We start from the raw sequence: 15255 nt of genomic DNA, 5'->3' as shown, positions 1-15255 counted from the left end.
CTGCCAGACCTGTTGAATCAAGAAATCACATAAATAGAAGCTGTCTGACAATGGGAAGCACGCTAACAGATCACAAAAAACCACACATCATGCCACAATCTAAAAAACTATCAGTCTAGGAAGCCATTTCTAAGGCTTTGAAACTCGAGTGAACCACGGGGAGAGCCATTATCCATGAATGGAGATAACTTGGAACAGTGGTGAATGTTCCCAGGAGTGGCCGGCCTACAAAAATTACTCCAAGAGCATGACAACAACTCATCCAGGAAGTCATAAAAAGAACCCAGAACAACATCTAAAGAACTGCAGGCCTCAATTGCCTCAGGTAAGATCAGTGTTCATAATTCAACAATAAGAAAGAGACTGGGCAAAAATGGCATCCAAGGCCAAAGCCACTGCTGACCAAAAAGAACACAACATCTTGATTATCCCCAAGACATTTAGGCAAATATTCTGTAGACTGATGAGACAAAAATATTTTTTTTTGGAAGGTGTGCGTCCCGTTACATCTAACATAAAATGAATACAGCATTTCATAACAAGAACATCATACCAACAGTCAGACATGGTGGTGGTAGCTTGATGGTCTGGGGCTGCTTTGCAGCTTCAGGACCTGAACGACTTACCATAACTGATGGAACCATGAATTCTGAGCTCCACCAGGAAATCCTAAAGGAGACTGTCCGGCCATCAGTTTGTGACCTCACGCTCAAGTGCATTTGGGTTATACAGCAGGACAATGATCCGAAACACAACAGCAAGTCCACCTCCAAATGGTCCAAACAAAGCAAAATTTAGGTTTTGGAGTGGCCTAGTCAAAGCCCGGACTTAAATCCAATTGAGATGTATCATGACCTTACACAGGCCAATTATGCTGGAAAACCCTCCAATGTGGCTGAATTAAAACAATTCTGCAAATAAGAGTGGGCCAAAATTGCTCCACAGCAATGTGAAAGACTCATTGCCAGTTATTGCAAATGCTTGATTGCAGTTGTTGCTGCACAACCAGTTATTAGGTTTAGTTTTGGATAGAGTGGAGAAGGATTAGAATACCTTTTTATTGCTGTCTGAACCACTGTAAGGGGAGATTCACCCTTCCTATTTGGCCTGTTTATCTTTATGATTTAGTATGAAAGTGAAAGAAAATCCCAAATGTTGGGCTGGTCACCAGAACAGAAATAGATGGGAAATCCATTCCAATGGGTACACTAGTTTTGGTTATTGGAAAGGAAGTGGCTATTGGAAAGGACGTGAAGGGAAATTTCTACAATAGGACACAGATTGGCTTCCAAAAAGGTATGTATACTAATATTTTCTTCACAGGGATAGAGAGGTTAGTGTTAGATCCGTGGGGTCTATAGATGCAGGGCTTTTAGATTTTGCATGGACTTCCACTTTGAGTTAAAATAGAGAAAAACAAGAGCAACTACGCTAAGCACAAAGCTAAATGGCTGCTCTTGGCTTCTGCTCCTCTTTTAGATTTGATTAAACAAATACTACATTTGGAAGGCAGGATTGCAGAAAGTCATCGCAGCATTATGGCACAACATGCATGAACCTAAGGCAACTAGCACCATCTACTGGTGCAACAATAATAATACCTGGAAAAAAAAATGCATATGTTTTGCCTGTTCACAAACTTTAAATAAAAATAATAGTTTTTTTTTTTTTTTTGTGAGTACGATTTTTTTTTTTTTGTAATTATTCCAGCATTTACCTTAAAATAATGTTTAATGTGACATAAAAAATTCTAAATGCTTGCTTTTTCATATTTACATAATTGTATTAAAGCTGAAATTTGTATTTGTAAGTCAGTTTAGGCACATTTGTTATCCACATGGCTGCCAGGCACCTCACCCAGATAGATGAAACCCCTTTTGTGTTACAGAATACAGTGGTGCCACTTTCCTACTCACAACCTGATGATTGGCCAAAAAAGAGAAAGTCATCAACCCTGTTCATTTAGTCTCGGTTCACACATATGCGATGCGGGAACCAGATCGATTCCTGTGCGGGTTTCCGCATCGCATGTCACTTGCAGGCAGTTCACACTGCTCTCTGCTCTCTGCTGTGGGTGTCGATAGAAAGTTAATGACACCCCCAGATCGGTTCGCAGATTTCAGTGCAAACTGTTAAATGGTACAGGAATCAAATCGCATGGGTGTGAACACCCATGTGATCTGATTCTGGTGCGGCCCAAAAAAAGAGTCCTGCACCATTTTGGTGCAAATGCAATGTGATTATAGCCATACAGTTTGTATGGCTGAATTTATATTGCACAAACATCGCATGTGATCTGCACAGCGTTGTGAATCAAGCACGATGTCTGTGTTCGCACCAGTGTGAACCCAGCCTTAGTCCTTTCCTTTTGCCAGAATGTTCACAAGCAGGACTAGCAGCAGAGACTGACTATCACATAGTGCTGCTCTTCCTCTCTCAGTCTTAATGCTGCTGCAAAATAAAATCAAGACAAAGTCAGTTACTTAAAGGGTTAGAGGTCTGGGGGTTCTTGATTTGCTCTTCTCCCTCTCCTTTCTGCCGCATTTCCAGGATAGGTCAGAGGGATTCTAATTGGTCAGTGCTGGTACAGATCATTGCCTGGATTGTCCAAGATGCTAAAAAGGGAGAAGTTTATGCACTGACAGCTCATCGCTATAGGTACAGCGAGGACAAGGAAAGATGTATGGTGTTATTTCACCTTTTATTTATTTATTTATTTCTGAAATAATGAGCTTACACTTTAAAGCATCTCTTTTTTTTCAGGTTTTATCTTTTTATTTGTTGATCCTGCCAATAACACCCTTCCTATTCTAGGGGATAATGCTCACTTACCATACCCCCCTATCTATGCTGCTTTTTTAGATATAAACATTTTGGTGCTTACTCTGATTCAAGTAACTGTCAGATAATAGGTACATTACTCTGACAGAATGAAAAAAGGGGGGTAGACTTGGGCCTCATCCAAAAAAATACAGACAAAAATAATAGGGAAATACCAGAGAAAAAACACTTTGTGTGGCTGATATAGTCCGTTGTAAGATTACTGTGGTTTTTTTCTCCAGTATCTCCATTATTCTTTTTGTCTGCCAGCACTGAAGTTGAAATGTCCATACTGAACATGCCTTTCTCAGTGCCCTCTATTCCATACCACTGTGTGTGCAGAGTCTGATGTGGAGCTGAAAGACTACCGTAGTCCCCCATCAGGTCCACTTTATTTTTGATTGACAGTAAACAGCAGTGGGTGGATCAATAATCACTATTTAGCCCAATGTATTATTTTCTTAGTTCCCCATCAGGCGCCCATCCACCTGGTAGCAAGTAAGTTCCCAAATACTTGGATACTGACATCACCTATATCCCCAGCCCCTTTATTTAGACTTGGATTTGCTCAGACAATGTGAGTTCAGGGACAGGCACCCGTATCCAACCACTCCCACAAGGATGTCAAATTGGGAGTAGTAGCGCCGGTCATTTTTAAGGATACTACTACCAGAAAATTGTCATTACGGCTTGACTGTACTCTTGACTGTATTGGTGATGTATTTATTTTTTTTACATAATAATGGCTGTAATGACGATAAGCCGGCAATTTCTTTGTAACATTTCCAAAATAGTTATTAAAGGATTATTTACTGTGAAATGTCATACCTTATACCACTTCAGCTTCATATTGCCAGAATTACTTTCATATTCCCCTATATCTGGGCAACTCATCTGAAAGTTGAACTTCTCAAAAGCAATTTGTTCATATTTAATATCAGACAAAGATAAATCCTCATCACTCACAACTGTCAGGGACATTGATATCTCAAGACAGAAAGATGAATTCCTTAAAAAAAATATATATATACACCATTATTTTAAACTGCATGTGGTTACAACAGAAACAGCTTGCTACCATTAATTGAATACATTTTTTAAGTTCCTGATTGACAATAATTGATAAACTGTATTCTGCTAAACTATTCATTGAGAGACACAAAAATACAGCTATATTGGTTACATATTCATACGAGACTTATATAAATAAGAAAAGAAACATAAAAATATAGAAGAGTGATAGCAGAAAGAAATACCAGGTGGCCCATCGAATCTGCATATTTTTTTGGTAATTTATACATGTTTTTGTATTTTTTGTTAACTTTTTTGTCTGAGTACAGATCTATGTTTGTCCCAAGCATGTTTTGAATTTACTTACTGTTGACTGACTAACTACCCCTGCTGGAAGTCTATTCTAAGCGTCAAATACCTTTTAAGTAAAATAATACTTTCTAAGATTAGTTTTGAACTTTCCACCTGTCCCGTGTTCTCGATCATAGCTTCATGTTGAAAATACTGCCCTCCTGAACCTTATTCACCTCCCTCATGTATTTAAAGTAGAAGTTCATCCTAAAAATAAAATCTATAAATCTACATGCATTCACAATCTAAGATTAACCCTGTAAAGAGGAAATCGCTATACATACCTTTTTTGAAGCCATGTTGGTGCAGTCTCCAGTGGCAGAAGCTCTGTGCAGGAGCCAACAATGATTGTGAAATGCCAGGGAAGTGACGTCACCCATAGACTTACTATGGGGCTTCCGTTGTCGGCTGCCTCCACAGCGAAGTCGCTGCTGACAGCTAAGCGCGGGACCATAGTGGCTTCATAAAATGTATGTATAATGATTTCTTCTTTACAGGGCCAGATAGGTTAGTCTTAGATTGTGGATGCCGGTACATTTAGAGATTTTAGTGTTAGGATGAACTTCTACTTTAATCGCGTCACTACACTACAGCCATCATCCTAATATCAAAATTTACAGACTGTGATAACACCCCCCCCCCCCACACTGCTGCAATCTCCCATATGATCAGGGAACCTGGGGCCACTGGGACTGGCAGCATCAGCTGCACTACATACAGCAGAGATAGAGGAACCAATGTTGTTCTTCCTTCACTTTGACTCCAGAAACCAGAAGTGACGATGCCAGAGAAGCACCCGATCAGACTGATCAGCTGCACTGGAGAGTAGATCAGAGATCTGGGGTCTAATAGACCTCAGATCTCTCCATAAAGAGGACCTTTCACAGCCCTTGCTATCACATGAGATGTTGTTCATCTCTTGTAATAGCAATAAAGTTGATTAAAAATAAAGTATAAAAAAAAAGTTTTAAATAAAATAACAAATAATAATATGACTGATCATTCTCTACCTCCTCCATGTGACAGCCCTGGACACAGTCATACACTCCTCTACGCCTGCAAGTACTAGGTGATAGGGAATTTAGCTTTAGTCAGGCTATAGGCCTGGTAGCCATGATTTGTTTTCCTTCAGGTCCTCTAACCTTGTAGAATGTGTGAAGCGAGTAGGAGAGGCTTTCAGTTATCTTGCACTTAGTGAGTTTAGTATGAATTACAGGAGCTTGTTAAGGCTGGCCACATACGGGTAGAATTGTAAATGCAATTTCTAGGGAAGAGTAGGTTTTAGTAAAGTTTGTTCAGTTTTCTAATCATTATTGGGTCAATCCGTCATTAGTTCTTTCAAGAAAAAGTTTCCAACCTGCTCATCCAAATTTTCTCAACACTGCAGTTGACTGCAGTGATGAGAAAATTTAAAGAAGCAGCTTGGAAATTTTTTCTTGAAGGAACTAATTTCTAATAGTGTGGTTTTCATTTGGTAGTCCATTCATTCCAAAATGAAATGTTAAAGCAAATGAAATATTTAAACAACAAAGGTTCTGAGAATTTTCATACAAATTTTCCTGAAACTTTTCCTAAGAATTTTAATTTGAAATTCTCTCCACCAATGGCCAACTTAGGACTGTCTACTTGAAATTTACAGAGGCTTGGATGCTTAGAGGGTACACCATTGAGTTAAAGCGGAGTTTAACTCAAAAGTGCAACTTCCGCTTATCCATATCCTCCCCCCCCCCCCCCTGGTGCCACATTTGGCACCTTTCAGGGGGGAACAGGTACCTCTTTTTGACAGGTCCCCTCCTCCTTCCTTCGCTGTCAGACCAATTATAAAGCGCAGCCGAAAGGCTCCACTGCCGGTTTCCCTTACCAGGAATGACGGCGGCTGCACCCTACATCCAATCCGAAGATCAGCTTAGGGTGCTGACATTGCGGGCTCCCTGGACAGGTAAGTGCCCATATATTAAAAGTCAGCAGCTACAGTATTTGTAGCTGCTGACGCTCAATTTTTCGTTGGGGGGCTGGACCTCCTCTTTAAGCGGGATATGTCAAATGCCAAACAGCTTCTTTGCATTAACAATCAAAATGGTATAAATCTATCTTGGACGTGTAAACAAGTAGCAATGTGACATGTGTATAAAAGTACAATAAGCTTGGATTATATAGATTGCAATATGTGGATTTCCACTCCACAGCCCAAGGTATTTAAATGTTAAATGCTCTGGAATAAAATATGAGAGGTAAAAAGAATAGAGCATACCTGATAATACAAGTGTACATGCCAGTGTCCTCTGTTACAACTGGCAGAAACCACAAGGCATATTGGTTTGTATGAATTCTAGATTCATCTTCCATAATTATTTCCTCAGAACCATTTTTAATCCAGGTGAGCTGAAACGGTTGCTGATGAGTTTCAGAAACATCCATCTGAAAATACTGAAGAACTGGACATTTGATAATTGCTGGCTCCTTATTCAGAACAAAGTAACCAACAGAATGTGTGATCTGCATCTGACAATTTTCTACAAAAACAAGAAAAATAACAGTTGGGCATTATTCTTTTTTATCAGATACAAAGAAATCAAATATGCAGTTTGTCAGTTGAAAAAATCAAACAAACGGCTTTTAACAATGACCCAAAACTATCAGCCATTAACGATGTGGCATTGTTTTTTTTTCTGCAATAAACTAATAGAATTTTTGAAAAAGATACTGTAGTTTCTACAAACAATTGAACATTACTGCATGTGTGCTATGTGATTGAAGTTTATAATTACAGTCAAAATTTTCATATTTCTTAAACTGCTAGCAGTAATCACTGTGCCGTCCCCGCCAAAAGAACACAATGGCTCCGTGTGAGGGATTCCTCCATCAACACTGACTGTGTTGATCAGGGCTGGACTGGGACAGAAATTTGGCCCTGGATTTCATTCAGACCAGCCCACTTACATTTTGAGTGTCCCATCAGCACCCCCTTACATCAGAGTCCCATCACCAGCCCCCTTACAACAGAATGTCCCATCAGCACCCCCTTACATCAGATGTGTTCCATCAGCACCCCCTTACATCAGAGTGTCCCATGAGTAACCCCCTTACATCAGAGTGTCCCATCACCAGCCCCCTTACATCAGAGTGGCCCACTGAGCCATCGGCCCACCGGGAAACTCCTGGTAGTCCTGATGGCCAGTACATGCCTGGTGTTGATGGGGAAATCCAACAATTTTCTTTCCTGCAACCATGAGAGAAAATTGCTCCGTCACTGGCTGGCTTTAGTTTACAACAGTGTGGAGAAAACATATAACTTCTGTCAGATATTTGTTGCAAGAACAAACAAAGCACTGAATTCAGATTTTTTAAGGGTCATTGAAATTGTCATTGGGCACACTGGCTTCATTTGGACAGCACTCCACAAAATGGGGACATTCCTTAGAAACATGGAAGGACCCAGAGTTGAGAGTCCACATACAGTCCAACGAGAGCACAAAACAAATGTCCAAGAGTCCAGGGTTTTTAAAAGATCAAATTATTAAAATCAGAAAAAGGTAAACACGTTTCAGGAGCCGAACACACTTCCTCTTCATCAGGGCATGGGAATTGCCTTTGTAGCATTCACTAAACGTAGCTTAACCTGCCTTCCTGAAATCTCTACCAAGCAGTAAGTCCATTCAAAGATTGAAATTCCTAAGCCCCGATGATCGGAGAGAGTGTGTTTGCCTACTGAAATGCATTGGCTTTTTTCTGTTATGAATCAATTTTATCATTAAAAACCTTGAGCTCTTGAATGTTTTTTGTGGGGTTCTCATTGGATTGTCTGTAGATTTTTATAGCAGTCTGCGATGCCATTGAGGAGATTAAGGCAGGCCATAGACAGAGTGTTTTTGTTTCCTGCAATCATGGGTTGCAGGAAAGAAAATCGCTCAATTGCCCCATCAACACAGACAGTGTTGACAAGGGAATCCCTCCAGCAGAGCCATTGTGTTCTCCCAGCGGGGGGGTGGGGGAAGCCATCCCCGCCAGAAGAACACAGTGATTATTGCTAGTGGCTATAACAGCCGCTAGCAAAAATCACATGTAAAACCCAGCAGGCTGGTTGTACCCAAGTTGACGGATCGATCAGGTTAAGTACATTCAGCTTGCCCATACATGGTTCGAATTTCAGCCAGTTCCTGCTAAACTAACCAAGATTTGAACCATCTATGTCCAACTTTAGGCTGTTTTCACATTGAGGAGTTTTTCAAGCAATTTTGCGTTTTAAAAAAACACCTGAAAAGCTTAAGAGAAATGTATTCCTTTGTGTTCTTACTGAGGCCTGGGCTTCCATTGCAGTGAAAAAAACCCTGCTTGCAGCATTTTTGGAGCATGTTGGTGGACTTAAAAAAAATGCACCAAAAATGCACCTTCCCATTGAAAGCAATGGAAAACACAGTAACGCGATACGTTTTTGGTGCGGTTTTTGAGTCACGTGTCCTTTATAAACCATAAGTGCAGTGAAATTGCAGAAAAATTGGGCCAAAAACACATGCATTTTTGCTGCGTTTTTGCAGTGGATCAGAGTGAAAGTAGCCTTACGCTCAAATCTTGTCGGGACAGAAGGTGATAGGAAATCTCTCTAGTGGGGATATGGACTGACACAAATTTATTTTTTTCATGTTTTAGGCCCCTTTCACACATGCTTTCCGATCAGGACCACTTATCCTTTTTTCAGACAGACCCGATCGGACGCTCCATTCACACTATGGAGCAATGGATGTCAGCGGTGACATGTCTGCTGACATCCGATGCTATCCGATCTGCCAAATCCAGACAGATGGAAACCCTACTCTCCATCCGTCTGGCAGATCGAATGGAATCAGATGAAAATGGACAGGCAGACCTGTTTTTATCTGATCTCCCCATAGAGGAGAGCTCTCACAGGCTTGTCTCTGCACAATGAGCGGAGATGGACCTATCATCTGCCTGCTCAGCAGAGATCAATGGATCAAAACAGACATGCCCTGTGTGAAAGGGGCCTTACAGAAAAACAGGGAACGGATACATCTTCTGTTTTGGATAGAACTGGACTTTTGTTACCTATTTGCAATATTTGCTTTTCAAATACACAATTAATATAGGACAAAGGATTGCCAGAGCACTAGCTTTAGCTAAAACACAGCACAGCAGTAGTGACTTGCATTTTGGCTTACTTTGACAGATGTACACGCATTTTAGAAGCCTGAGCCCTCCAACAGGAGATAAGTCACATAGAAACGGATTGGGGACATAGCCCATCTACATAGTGCCCCTATTTGTCATTCTGTCAAGTTCTGCATGTTTATACAAATATTAGTATGTCTAGAGACTAGACTAGAATCCAACACTTACTGTATTGCATGTTTCCCATGCTGTTATGCCATATATATATATATATATATATATATATATATATATATATATATAGCTATATAGCTATAGCTACTTTCACACTGAGATGCTTTACAGGCGCTACAGCGCTCAAAATAGTGCCTGCATAGCGCCTGTAAAGAGCCTCTCTTGTCTCTACAGTGTGAAAGGCCGTGCACTTGCAGGACGGTAAAAAATGTCCTGCAAGCCGCATCTTTACAGCGCTGTAGCGCCCCTGCCCATTGAAGACAATGGGGCAGCGCCGTCAAATATCCGGTTAAAACTACCCCGCTGGTGGCCGAATAGCACCGCTAAAATGAGGTAATGCGGCGCTAAAAATAGCGCCGCTTTACCGCTGGCACTCGTCCCAGTGTGAAAGTAGCCTAAATGTATTTTATTGGGATTTTATGTGATAGACCAACACAAAGTGGCACATGATTGTGAAGTGGAAGGAAAATGATAAATGGTTTTCAAACTTTTTTACAAATAAATATCTGAAAAGTGTGGTGTGCATTTGTATTCAGCCCCCTTTACTCTGATACCCCTAACTAAAATCTAGTGGAACCAATTGCCTACCGAAGTCACCTGATTAGTAAATAGAGTCCACCTGTGTGTAATTTAACATCAGCGGTTCTGTGAAGCCCTCAGAGGTTTGTTAGCGAACTATAGTGAACAAACAGCATCATGAAGGCCAAGGAACACGCCAGACAGGTTAGGGATAAAGTTGTGAAAAAGTTTAAAGCAGGGTTAGGTTATAAAAAAATATACCAAGCTTTGAATGTAACACGGAGCACTGTTCAATCCATTATCTGAAAATGGAAAGAGTATGGCACAACTGCAACCCTACCAAGACATGGCCATTCATCTAAACCGACAGGCCGGGCAAGGAGAGTAATCAAGAGAGAAGCAGCCAAGAGGCCCATGGTAACTCTGGAGGAGCTGCAGAGATCCACAGCTCAGGTGGGAGAATCTGTCCACAGGACAACTATTAGTCGTGCCCTCCACAAATCTGGCCTTTATGGAAGAGTGGCAAAAGAAAGCCCTTGTTGAAAGAAAGCCATAAAAAATCCCATTTGCAGTTTGTTAGAAGCCATGGGGGGTACACAGCAAACACAGTGAAACATGGTGGTGGCAGTATCATGTTGTGGGGATGCTTTTCCTCAGCAGGGACAGGGAAGCTGGTCAGAGTTGATAGGAAGATGGATGGAGCCAAATACAGGGCTATCTTAGAAGAAAACCTGCTAGAGTCTTCAAAAGACTTGAGACTGGGGGGAATGCTCACCTTTCAGCAGGACAACAAACTAAACATACAGCCAGAGCTACAATAGAATCGTTTAAATCATAGCATTTTCATGAGTTAGAATGGCCAGTCAAAGTCCAGACATAAATCCAATTGAGAATATGTGGCAAGACTTGAAAATTGCTGTACACAGATGCTTTCCATCCAATCTGACAGAGCTTGAGCTATTTTGCAAAGAAGAATGGGCAAAAATTTCACTCTTTATATGTGCAAAGCTGGTAGAGACACTCAAAAAGACTTGCAGCTGTATATGCAGCGAAAGGGGGTTCTACAAAGTATTGACTCAGGGGGGCTGAATACAAATGCACGTCACACTTTTCACATATTTATTTGTAAAAAAAATTGAAAAACATTTATTATTTTCCTTTCACTTCAATTATGCGCCACTTTGTGTTGATCAATCACAGTGATGGCGAACCTATGACATGCGTGCCACAGCTGGCACACAGAGCCCTCTCTGTGGGCATGCACAAGCTCCGGGCACACAAAGGCTCCTCACACTTCACTAGGAGGACAAAGTGCCCAGATTCCCAGCATTGTCCCGGCACCGCCTACCTCCTCCAGATCACACACAGCACTTTGACTCAGCAGACAACTTTTTGGAGAAAGTGCTCCGGGACCAACTCACAGATTGGCCAATCACCTCCCTCGACCAGGGAATGAACAGCCAATTGACTGGCATGGAAGGAGACGTGGGCATTTGTTTGCCTGGTGGTAGCCTGTGTGCAGCTGCTTCGTTCCATTGATGAGAAAGCCCAGAGATGAGAACGGAGTGGCCGGTGATGAGCCGTGCCCCGTGACAATGTTCTGTGCTATGGTGATAGCAGGAGAGGTGTGTATGGGCAGAGACAGTAAGACGGGCTACATGAGTGTCACTGCACCACTGCCGTACCACAGCGGAGGGGGGAAGGGGAGGTGAGTTGCAGAGTGGGGACCAGATGTGTGATGGAAAGAAAAGTGCGCCATGAGCTGCATGGAAGGGTGTGATGCATGGTGAGGAGGTGTGCTATGAGTTACATGGCGATGTATAATATGCTGTATCTCGCTGATGTGATGTGGTCGGACAACAGAGAGGTGTGATCTGAAGGCAAATGCATAATATGTGCTAGAAGTTTACAGTATGATGGAGATGTGAGATGTGCAATGTGCTGCATGGCAATGGATGTTGGCACTTTGAAATAAATAAGTTGGTTTTATATTGCAGTTTGGCCCTCAGGCTCAAAAAGGTTCGCCATCACATTTACGTTTTTGTTTGGTTGTAACATGACATGAAGTATGGAAAATTTCGAAGGGTATGAATAATTTTTCAAGGCACTGTGTGTGTATGTATATATATATATGAATATACATACACAAACACGCACAGTATATATAGTAAATATATTAAACTTTACAATGGAAGCCATTGTATCTCATATCTAATTACAGTTTTTTTTTTTACTTTACGGACATGGTCAATACATGGATTTAAGTACACTGTAATAAAACAGTGTGTAGCACAGCCCTAGTGACAGAGCTTACTGAATTCCATCTATAAAAGAGCAGTGATTTCACCTTAGGTCAACAAGTGCATTAGGACTACAGCATACCTTCCCCTTTTCACATCTTTTTAACAAAGGGAGAATGAGTTCATTAGAACACAGATAGAACTGGGCAGGGCTCATAGCACTGCATAGTGGAAGTTACAACTCACTGAATTTCAGGATCAATATTTTTTTTCACTTAAAAAGCAGAATGATTTTAATTGTGTATTTAATAAACTAAAAGGGAATTGATAATTTAATTGTCATGGTCTACATATACTTTAAAATATACAAGTATTTTAGTGAAAGAAAATAGACCAAAGCTTTACACAGCCTCCCTCCTACAAGACCCACTAATACCCAACAATAACTTTCTGTCGAGACCATCATGTAATTCCAGAAAGACAAGTGGAAAAGGAAACACAACAAAAAAAAAGCCATGTTAATATTGTTCAATAATACTGTACAGATGAGGGTAACAAAGCAACGTTGTATTTGTTTTACCTTTGCTATTCATACGGTACACAGTTAAACCAGACGTATCTGATGCACAGACTCCTAACACAATGAATAGAAGTAACATCTTGTGCTGAAGAATAATCTGTGAATGCAAATAACAAAAGTCGAAAAATAAAATAATATCCAAGGGGCATATTGTACAAATCAAACATAACAATACCAGAAACTGTAGCACAATGGAGGATTCTTTGGAGGCGGAACTAGACATATTTTAATATTTTCAAATTGTATTTTTTATTATTTGCTCATCATGCAATTGGCGCCTTTTACAAGTTACAAAGTGCTGCTAGCTGCCATAGAGCAGACTCCCTTCCATTCTTTCTGTGACCTCCAGTCACATGGCATAGCCAGTCAGTGATTGGCTAGAACAGAGGTCTCAAACTGGTGGCCCTCCAGCTGTTGCAAAACTACAAGTCCCATCATGCATCTGCCTCTGGGTGTCATGCTTGTAACTGTCAGCCTTGCAATGCCTCATGGGACTTGTAGTTTAGCAACAGCTGGAGGGCCACCAGTTTGAGACCCCTGGGCTAGAATGTCCAACAGTCTTATCAGTGAACTGTGTCATTGATTACTCACTTAAAAGAAGGCGATTGAACCAACCGATAAATGAGGGTCAATGAAGTACTATCAAATAAAAGTAATATTCTGATGCGTTTCCCATTAGTCAATGCTTTATCATATGCAATGATTGTTGGTTATGCCATTAACTTCTTTTGAGCATTGAGGAATTATGGTGATGAGTTGGAAAACGCAACCGGGAGTGTTATGGTGGGTAAGAGGGTACTAACCTTGGGCAGTGACTAGTGGAATCTACCATCAACTACTCAGTCACCCTTATAATATATTACACTATTGCCAAAAAGAAACACAGTATACGTCCAAATATGGGTAATTACATTATTACAGTAATCAATGCAGGGCTAAGACTGGCTAATTTACTTGGTGGTTCATAAGGACAGAGTAGAGCAATCAAACGTTAAGACTGTTGAAGGCCTGGGCTCAGAACAGGGATATGCAATTAGCGGACCTCCAGCTGTTGCAAAACTACAAGTCCCATCATGCCTCTGCATCTGGGTGTCATGCTTGCGGCTGTCAGAGTTTTGCTATGCCTCATGGCAATTGTAGTTCTGCAACAGCTGGAGGTCCACTAATTGCATATCCCTGGCTTAGAGGATCACTGGCAAAGAAAATTCATATATATTTGTTCCATATCAAAAAAAGGGTATATATTTTTGTCAACTTAATTTAAGTGTTAAATTAAGCACAGGAATAGACAGAAAACTCATATTTATTTAATAAACAGCGCTGTCACCAAAAGAAACCAGGTTTCACTTTTTTATCGATTAGACTATTTAGAATAATTAAATACAGCTGAATGTTGTGGTTTACCACCCTTAAGAAACCCAGTAGAATAAAAGGAAATTAACATTAAAGGAATAAATAAAAAATGGATATCTTTGTAACAATTCTCTAACACCAACGTCAACTAAATGTTTCATGAGGTAAATGCGGGAAGGAAAGATGGATGGAGTCCTATGGGCTGAAATAATATAATTGATGGAATTTAAAAAAGCATGAATATACACTTAAATATATCAAACGATCATTGTATAACAACACAATAATATATCGGAAATAACAGAAGCAAAGGAATTTGATCTTACCTTTAAAAGGGTATTTTAGTTGGCACTAGTGCAAATTTGGCTGTCCAAAAAAAAAAAAAAGAATAAATATATAATAAAAGATGTTAACCCTGGAAGATACTGTAGCATGTATGGGTTGTAAATAGAAAACAGAATTCCAGCAATGGCTTGTCTGCTTTTTTTTTTTCAAAAAATTGCCATTGTGTTGCGTTTATATATACTCTGTACATGCTTAGTAGAACCTCCTCTAAAATTTCATAATCAAAGTCAAAAATAAAGCAGACAATTTCCAGGTCCCGCTCAATATCCTGTTTGCTCAAGTGAGGAAATATGAAGGGAAAGCACAGAACATGTTCCTTATTTCTAATAAGAAATAATAATGTTTGAGTAATGAAGAGGACTTTCTAAGTGTGTATATTACAGCACTGACCGCTGCTAGGGAAAGTACAAGATAAATGTAATTGTGAATACATATATTTTTTTACTGTTTTTTTTTTCTTTTTTTTTTAAGGTGAGATAACTGTAAGGGTTTAACCTGTTTCTAAAATGTGTTTAAATTTTTATGTGGTTGCCAGCACATCATATTAACAGAGATCGCTATATATCTTTTGTTTCCATTTTGGAGTCCCCAAAGGGAAGGTTTAAAGTTTTTCCACATTTTCTTTATCATACTCAGACATAATTATCATTTTAATCTTTAAAATTTCTTCCTCTGTCA

At 40.2% G+C, this 15255-nt stretch overlaps 1 protein-coding gene across 2 annotated transcripts in view; it reads right to left on the bottom strand.

Moving 5' to 3' along the window:
* The window catches only part of LOC143983218 (interleukin-1 receptor type 2-like), a 36378-nt gene extending 21670 nt beyond the window's left edge, over nt 1-14708 (bottom strand). For both annotated transcript variants that reach the window (XM_077482659.1, XM_077482660.1), the window contains exons 1-4: nt 14559-14708; nt 12880-12976; nt 6434-6695; nt 3649-3829 (exon numbers count right to left, since the gene is read on the bottom strand). In XM_077482659.1, the coding sequence (XP_077338785.1) occupies nt 3649-3829; nt 6434-6695; nt 12880-12958 (522 nt within the window). In that variant the 5' untranslated portion in view covers nt 12959-12976; nt 14559-14708. The remainder of the gene's footprint in view (nt 1-3648; nt 3830-6433; nt 6696-12879; nt 12977-14558) is intronic.
* Nucleotides 14709-15255: the final 547 nt, after the last annotated feature.

Source organism: Lithobates pipiens, unplaced genomic scaffold (genome assembly GCF_037356315.1).
Source record: "Lithobates pipiens isolate NorthernLeopardFrog02 unplaced genomic scaffold, aLitPip1_a1.2 Scaffold_16, whole genome shotgun sequence".
Taxonomy (NCBI): Eukaryota; Metazoa; Chordata; class Amphibia; order Anura; family Ranidae; genus Lithobates; species Lithobates pipiens.
The sequence above is the reverse complement of the archived record's forward strand: the minus strand, read 5'-3'. Positions and strand labels throughout refer to the sequence as shown.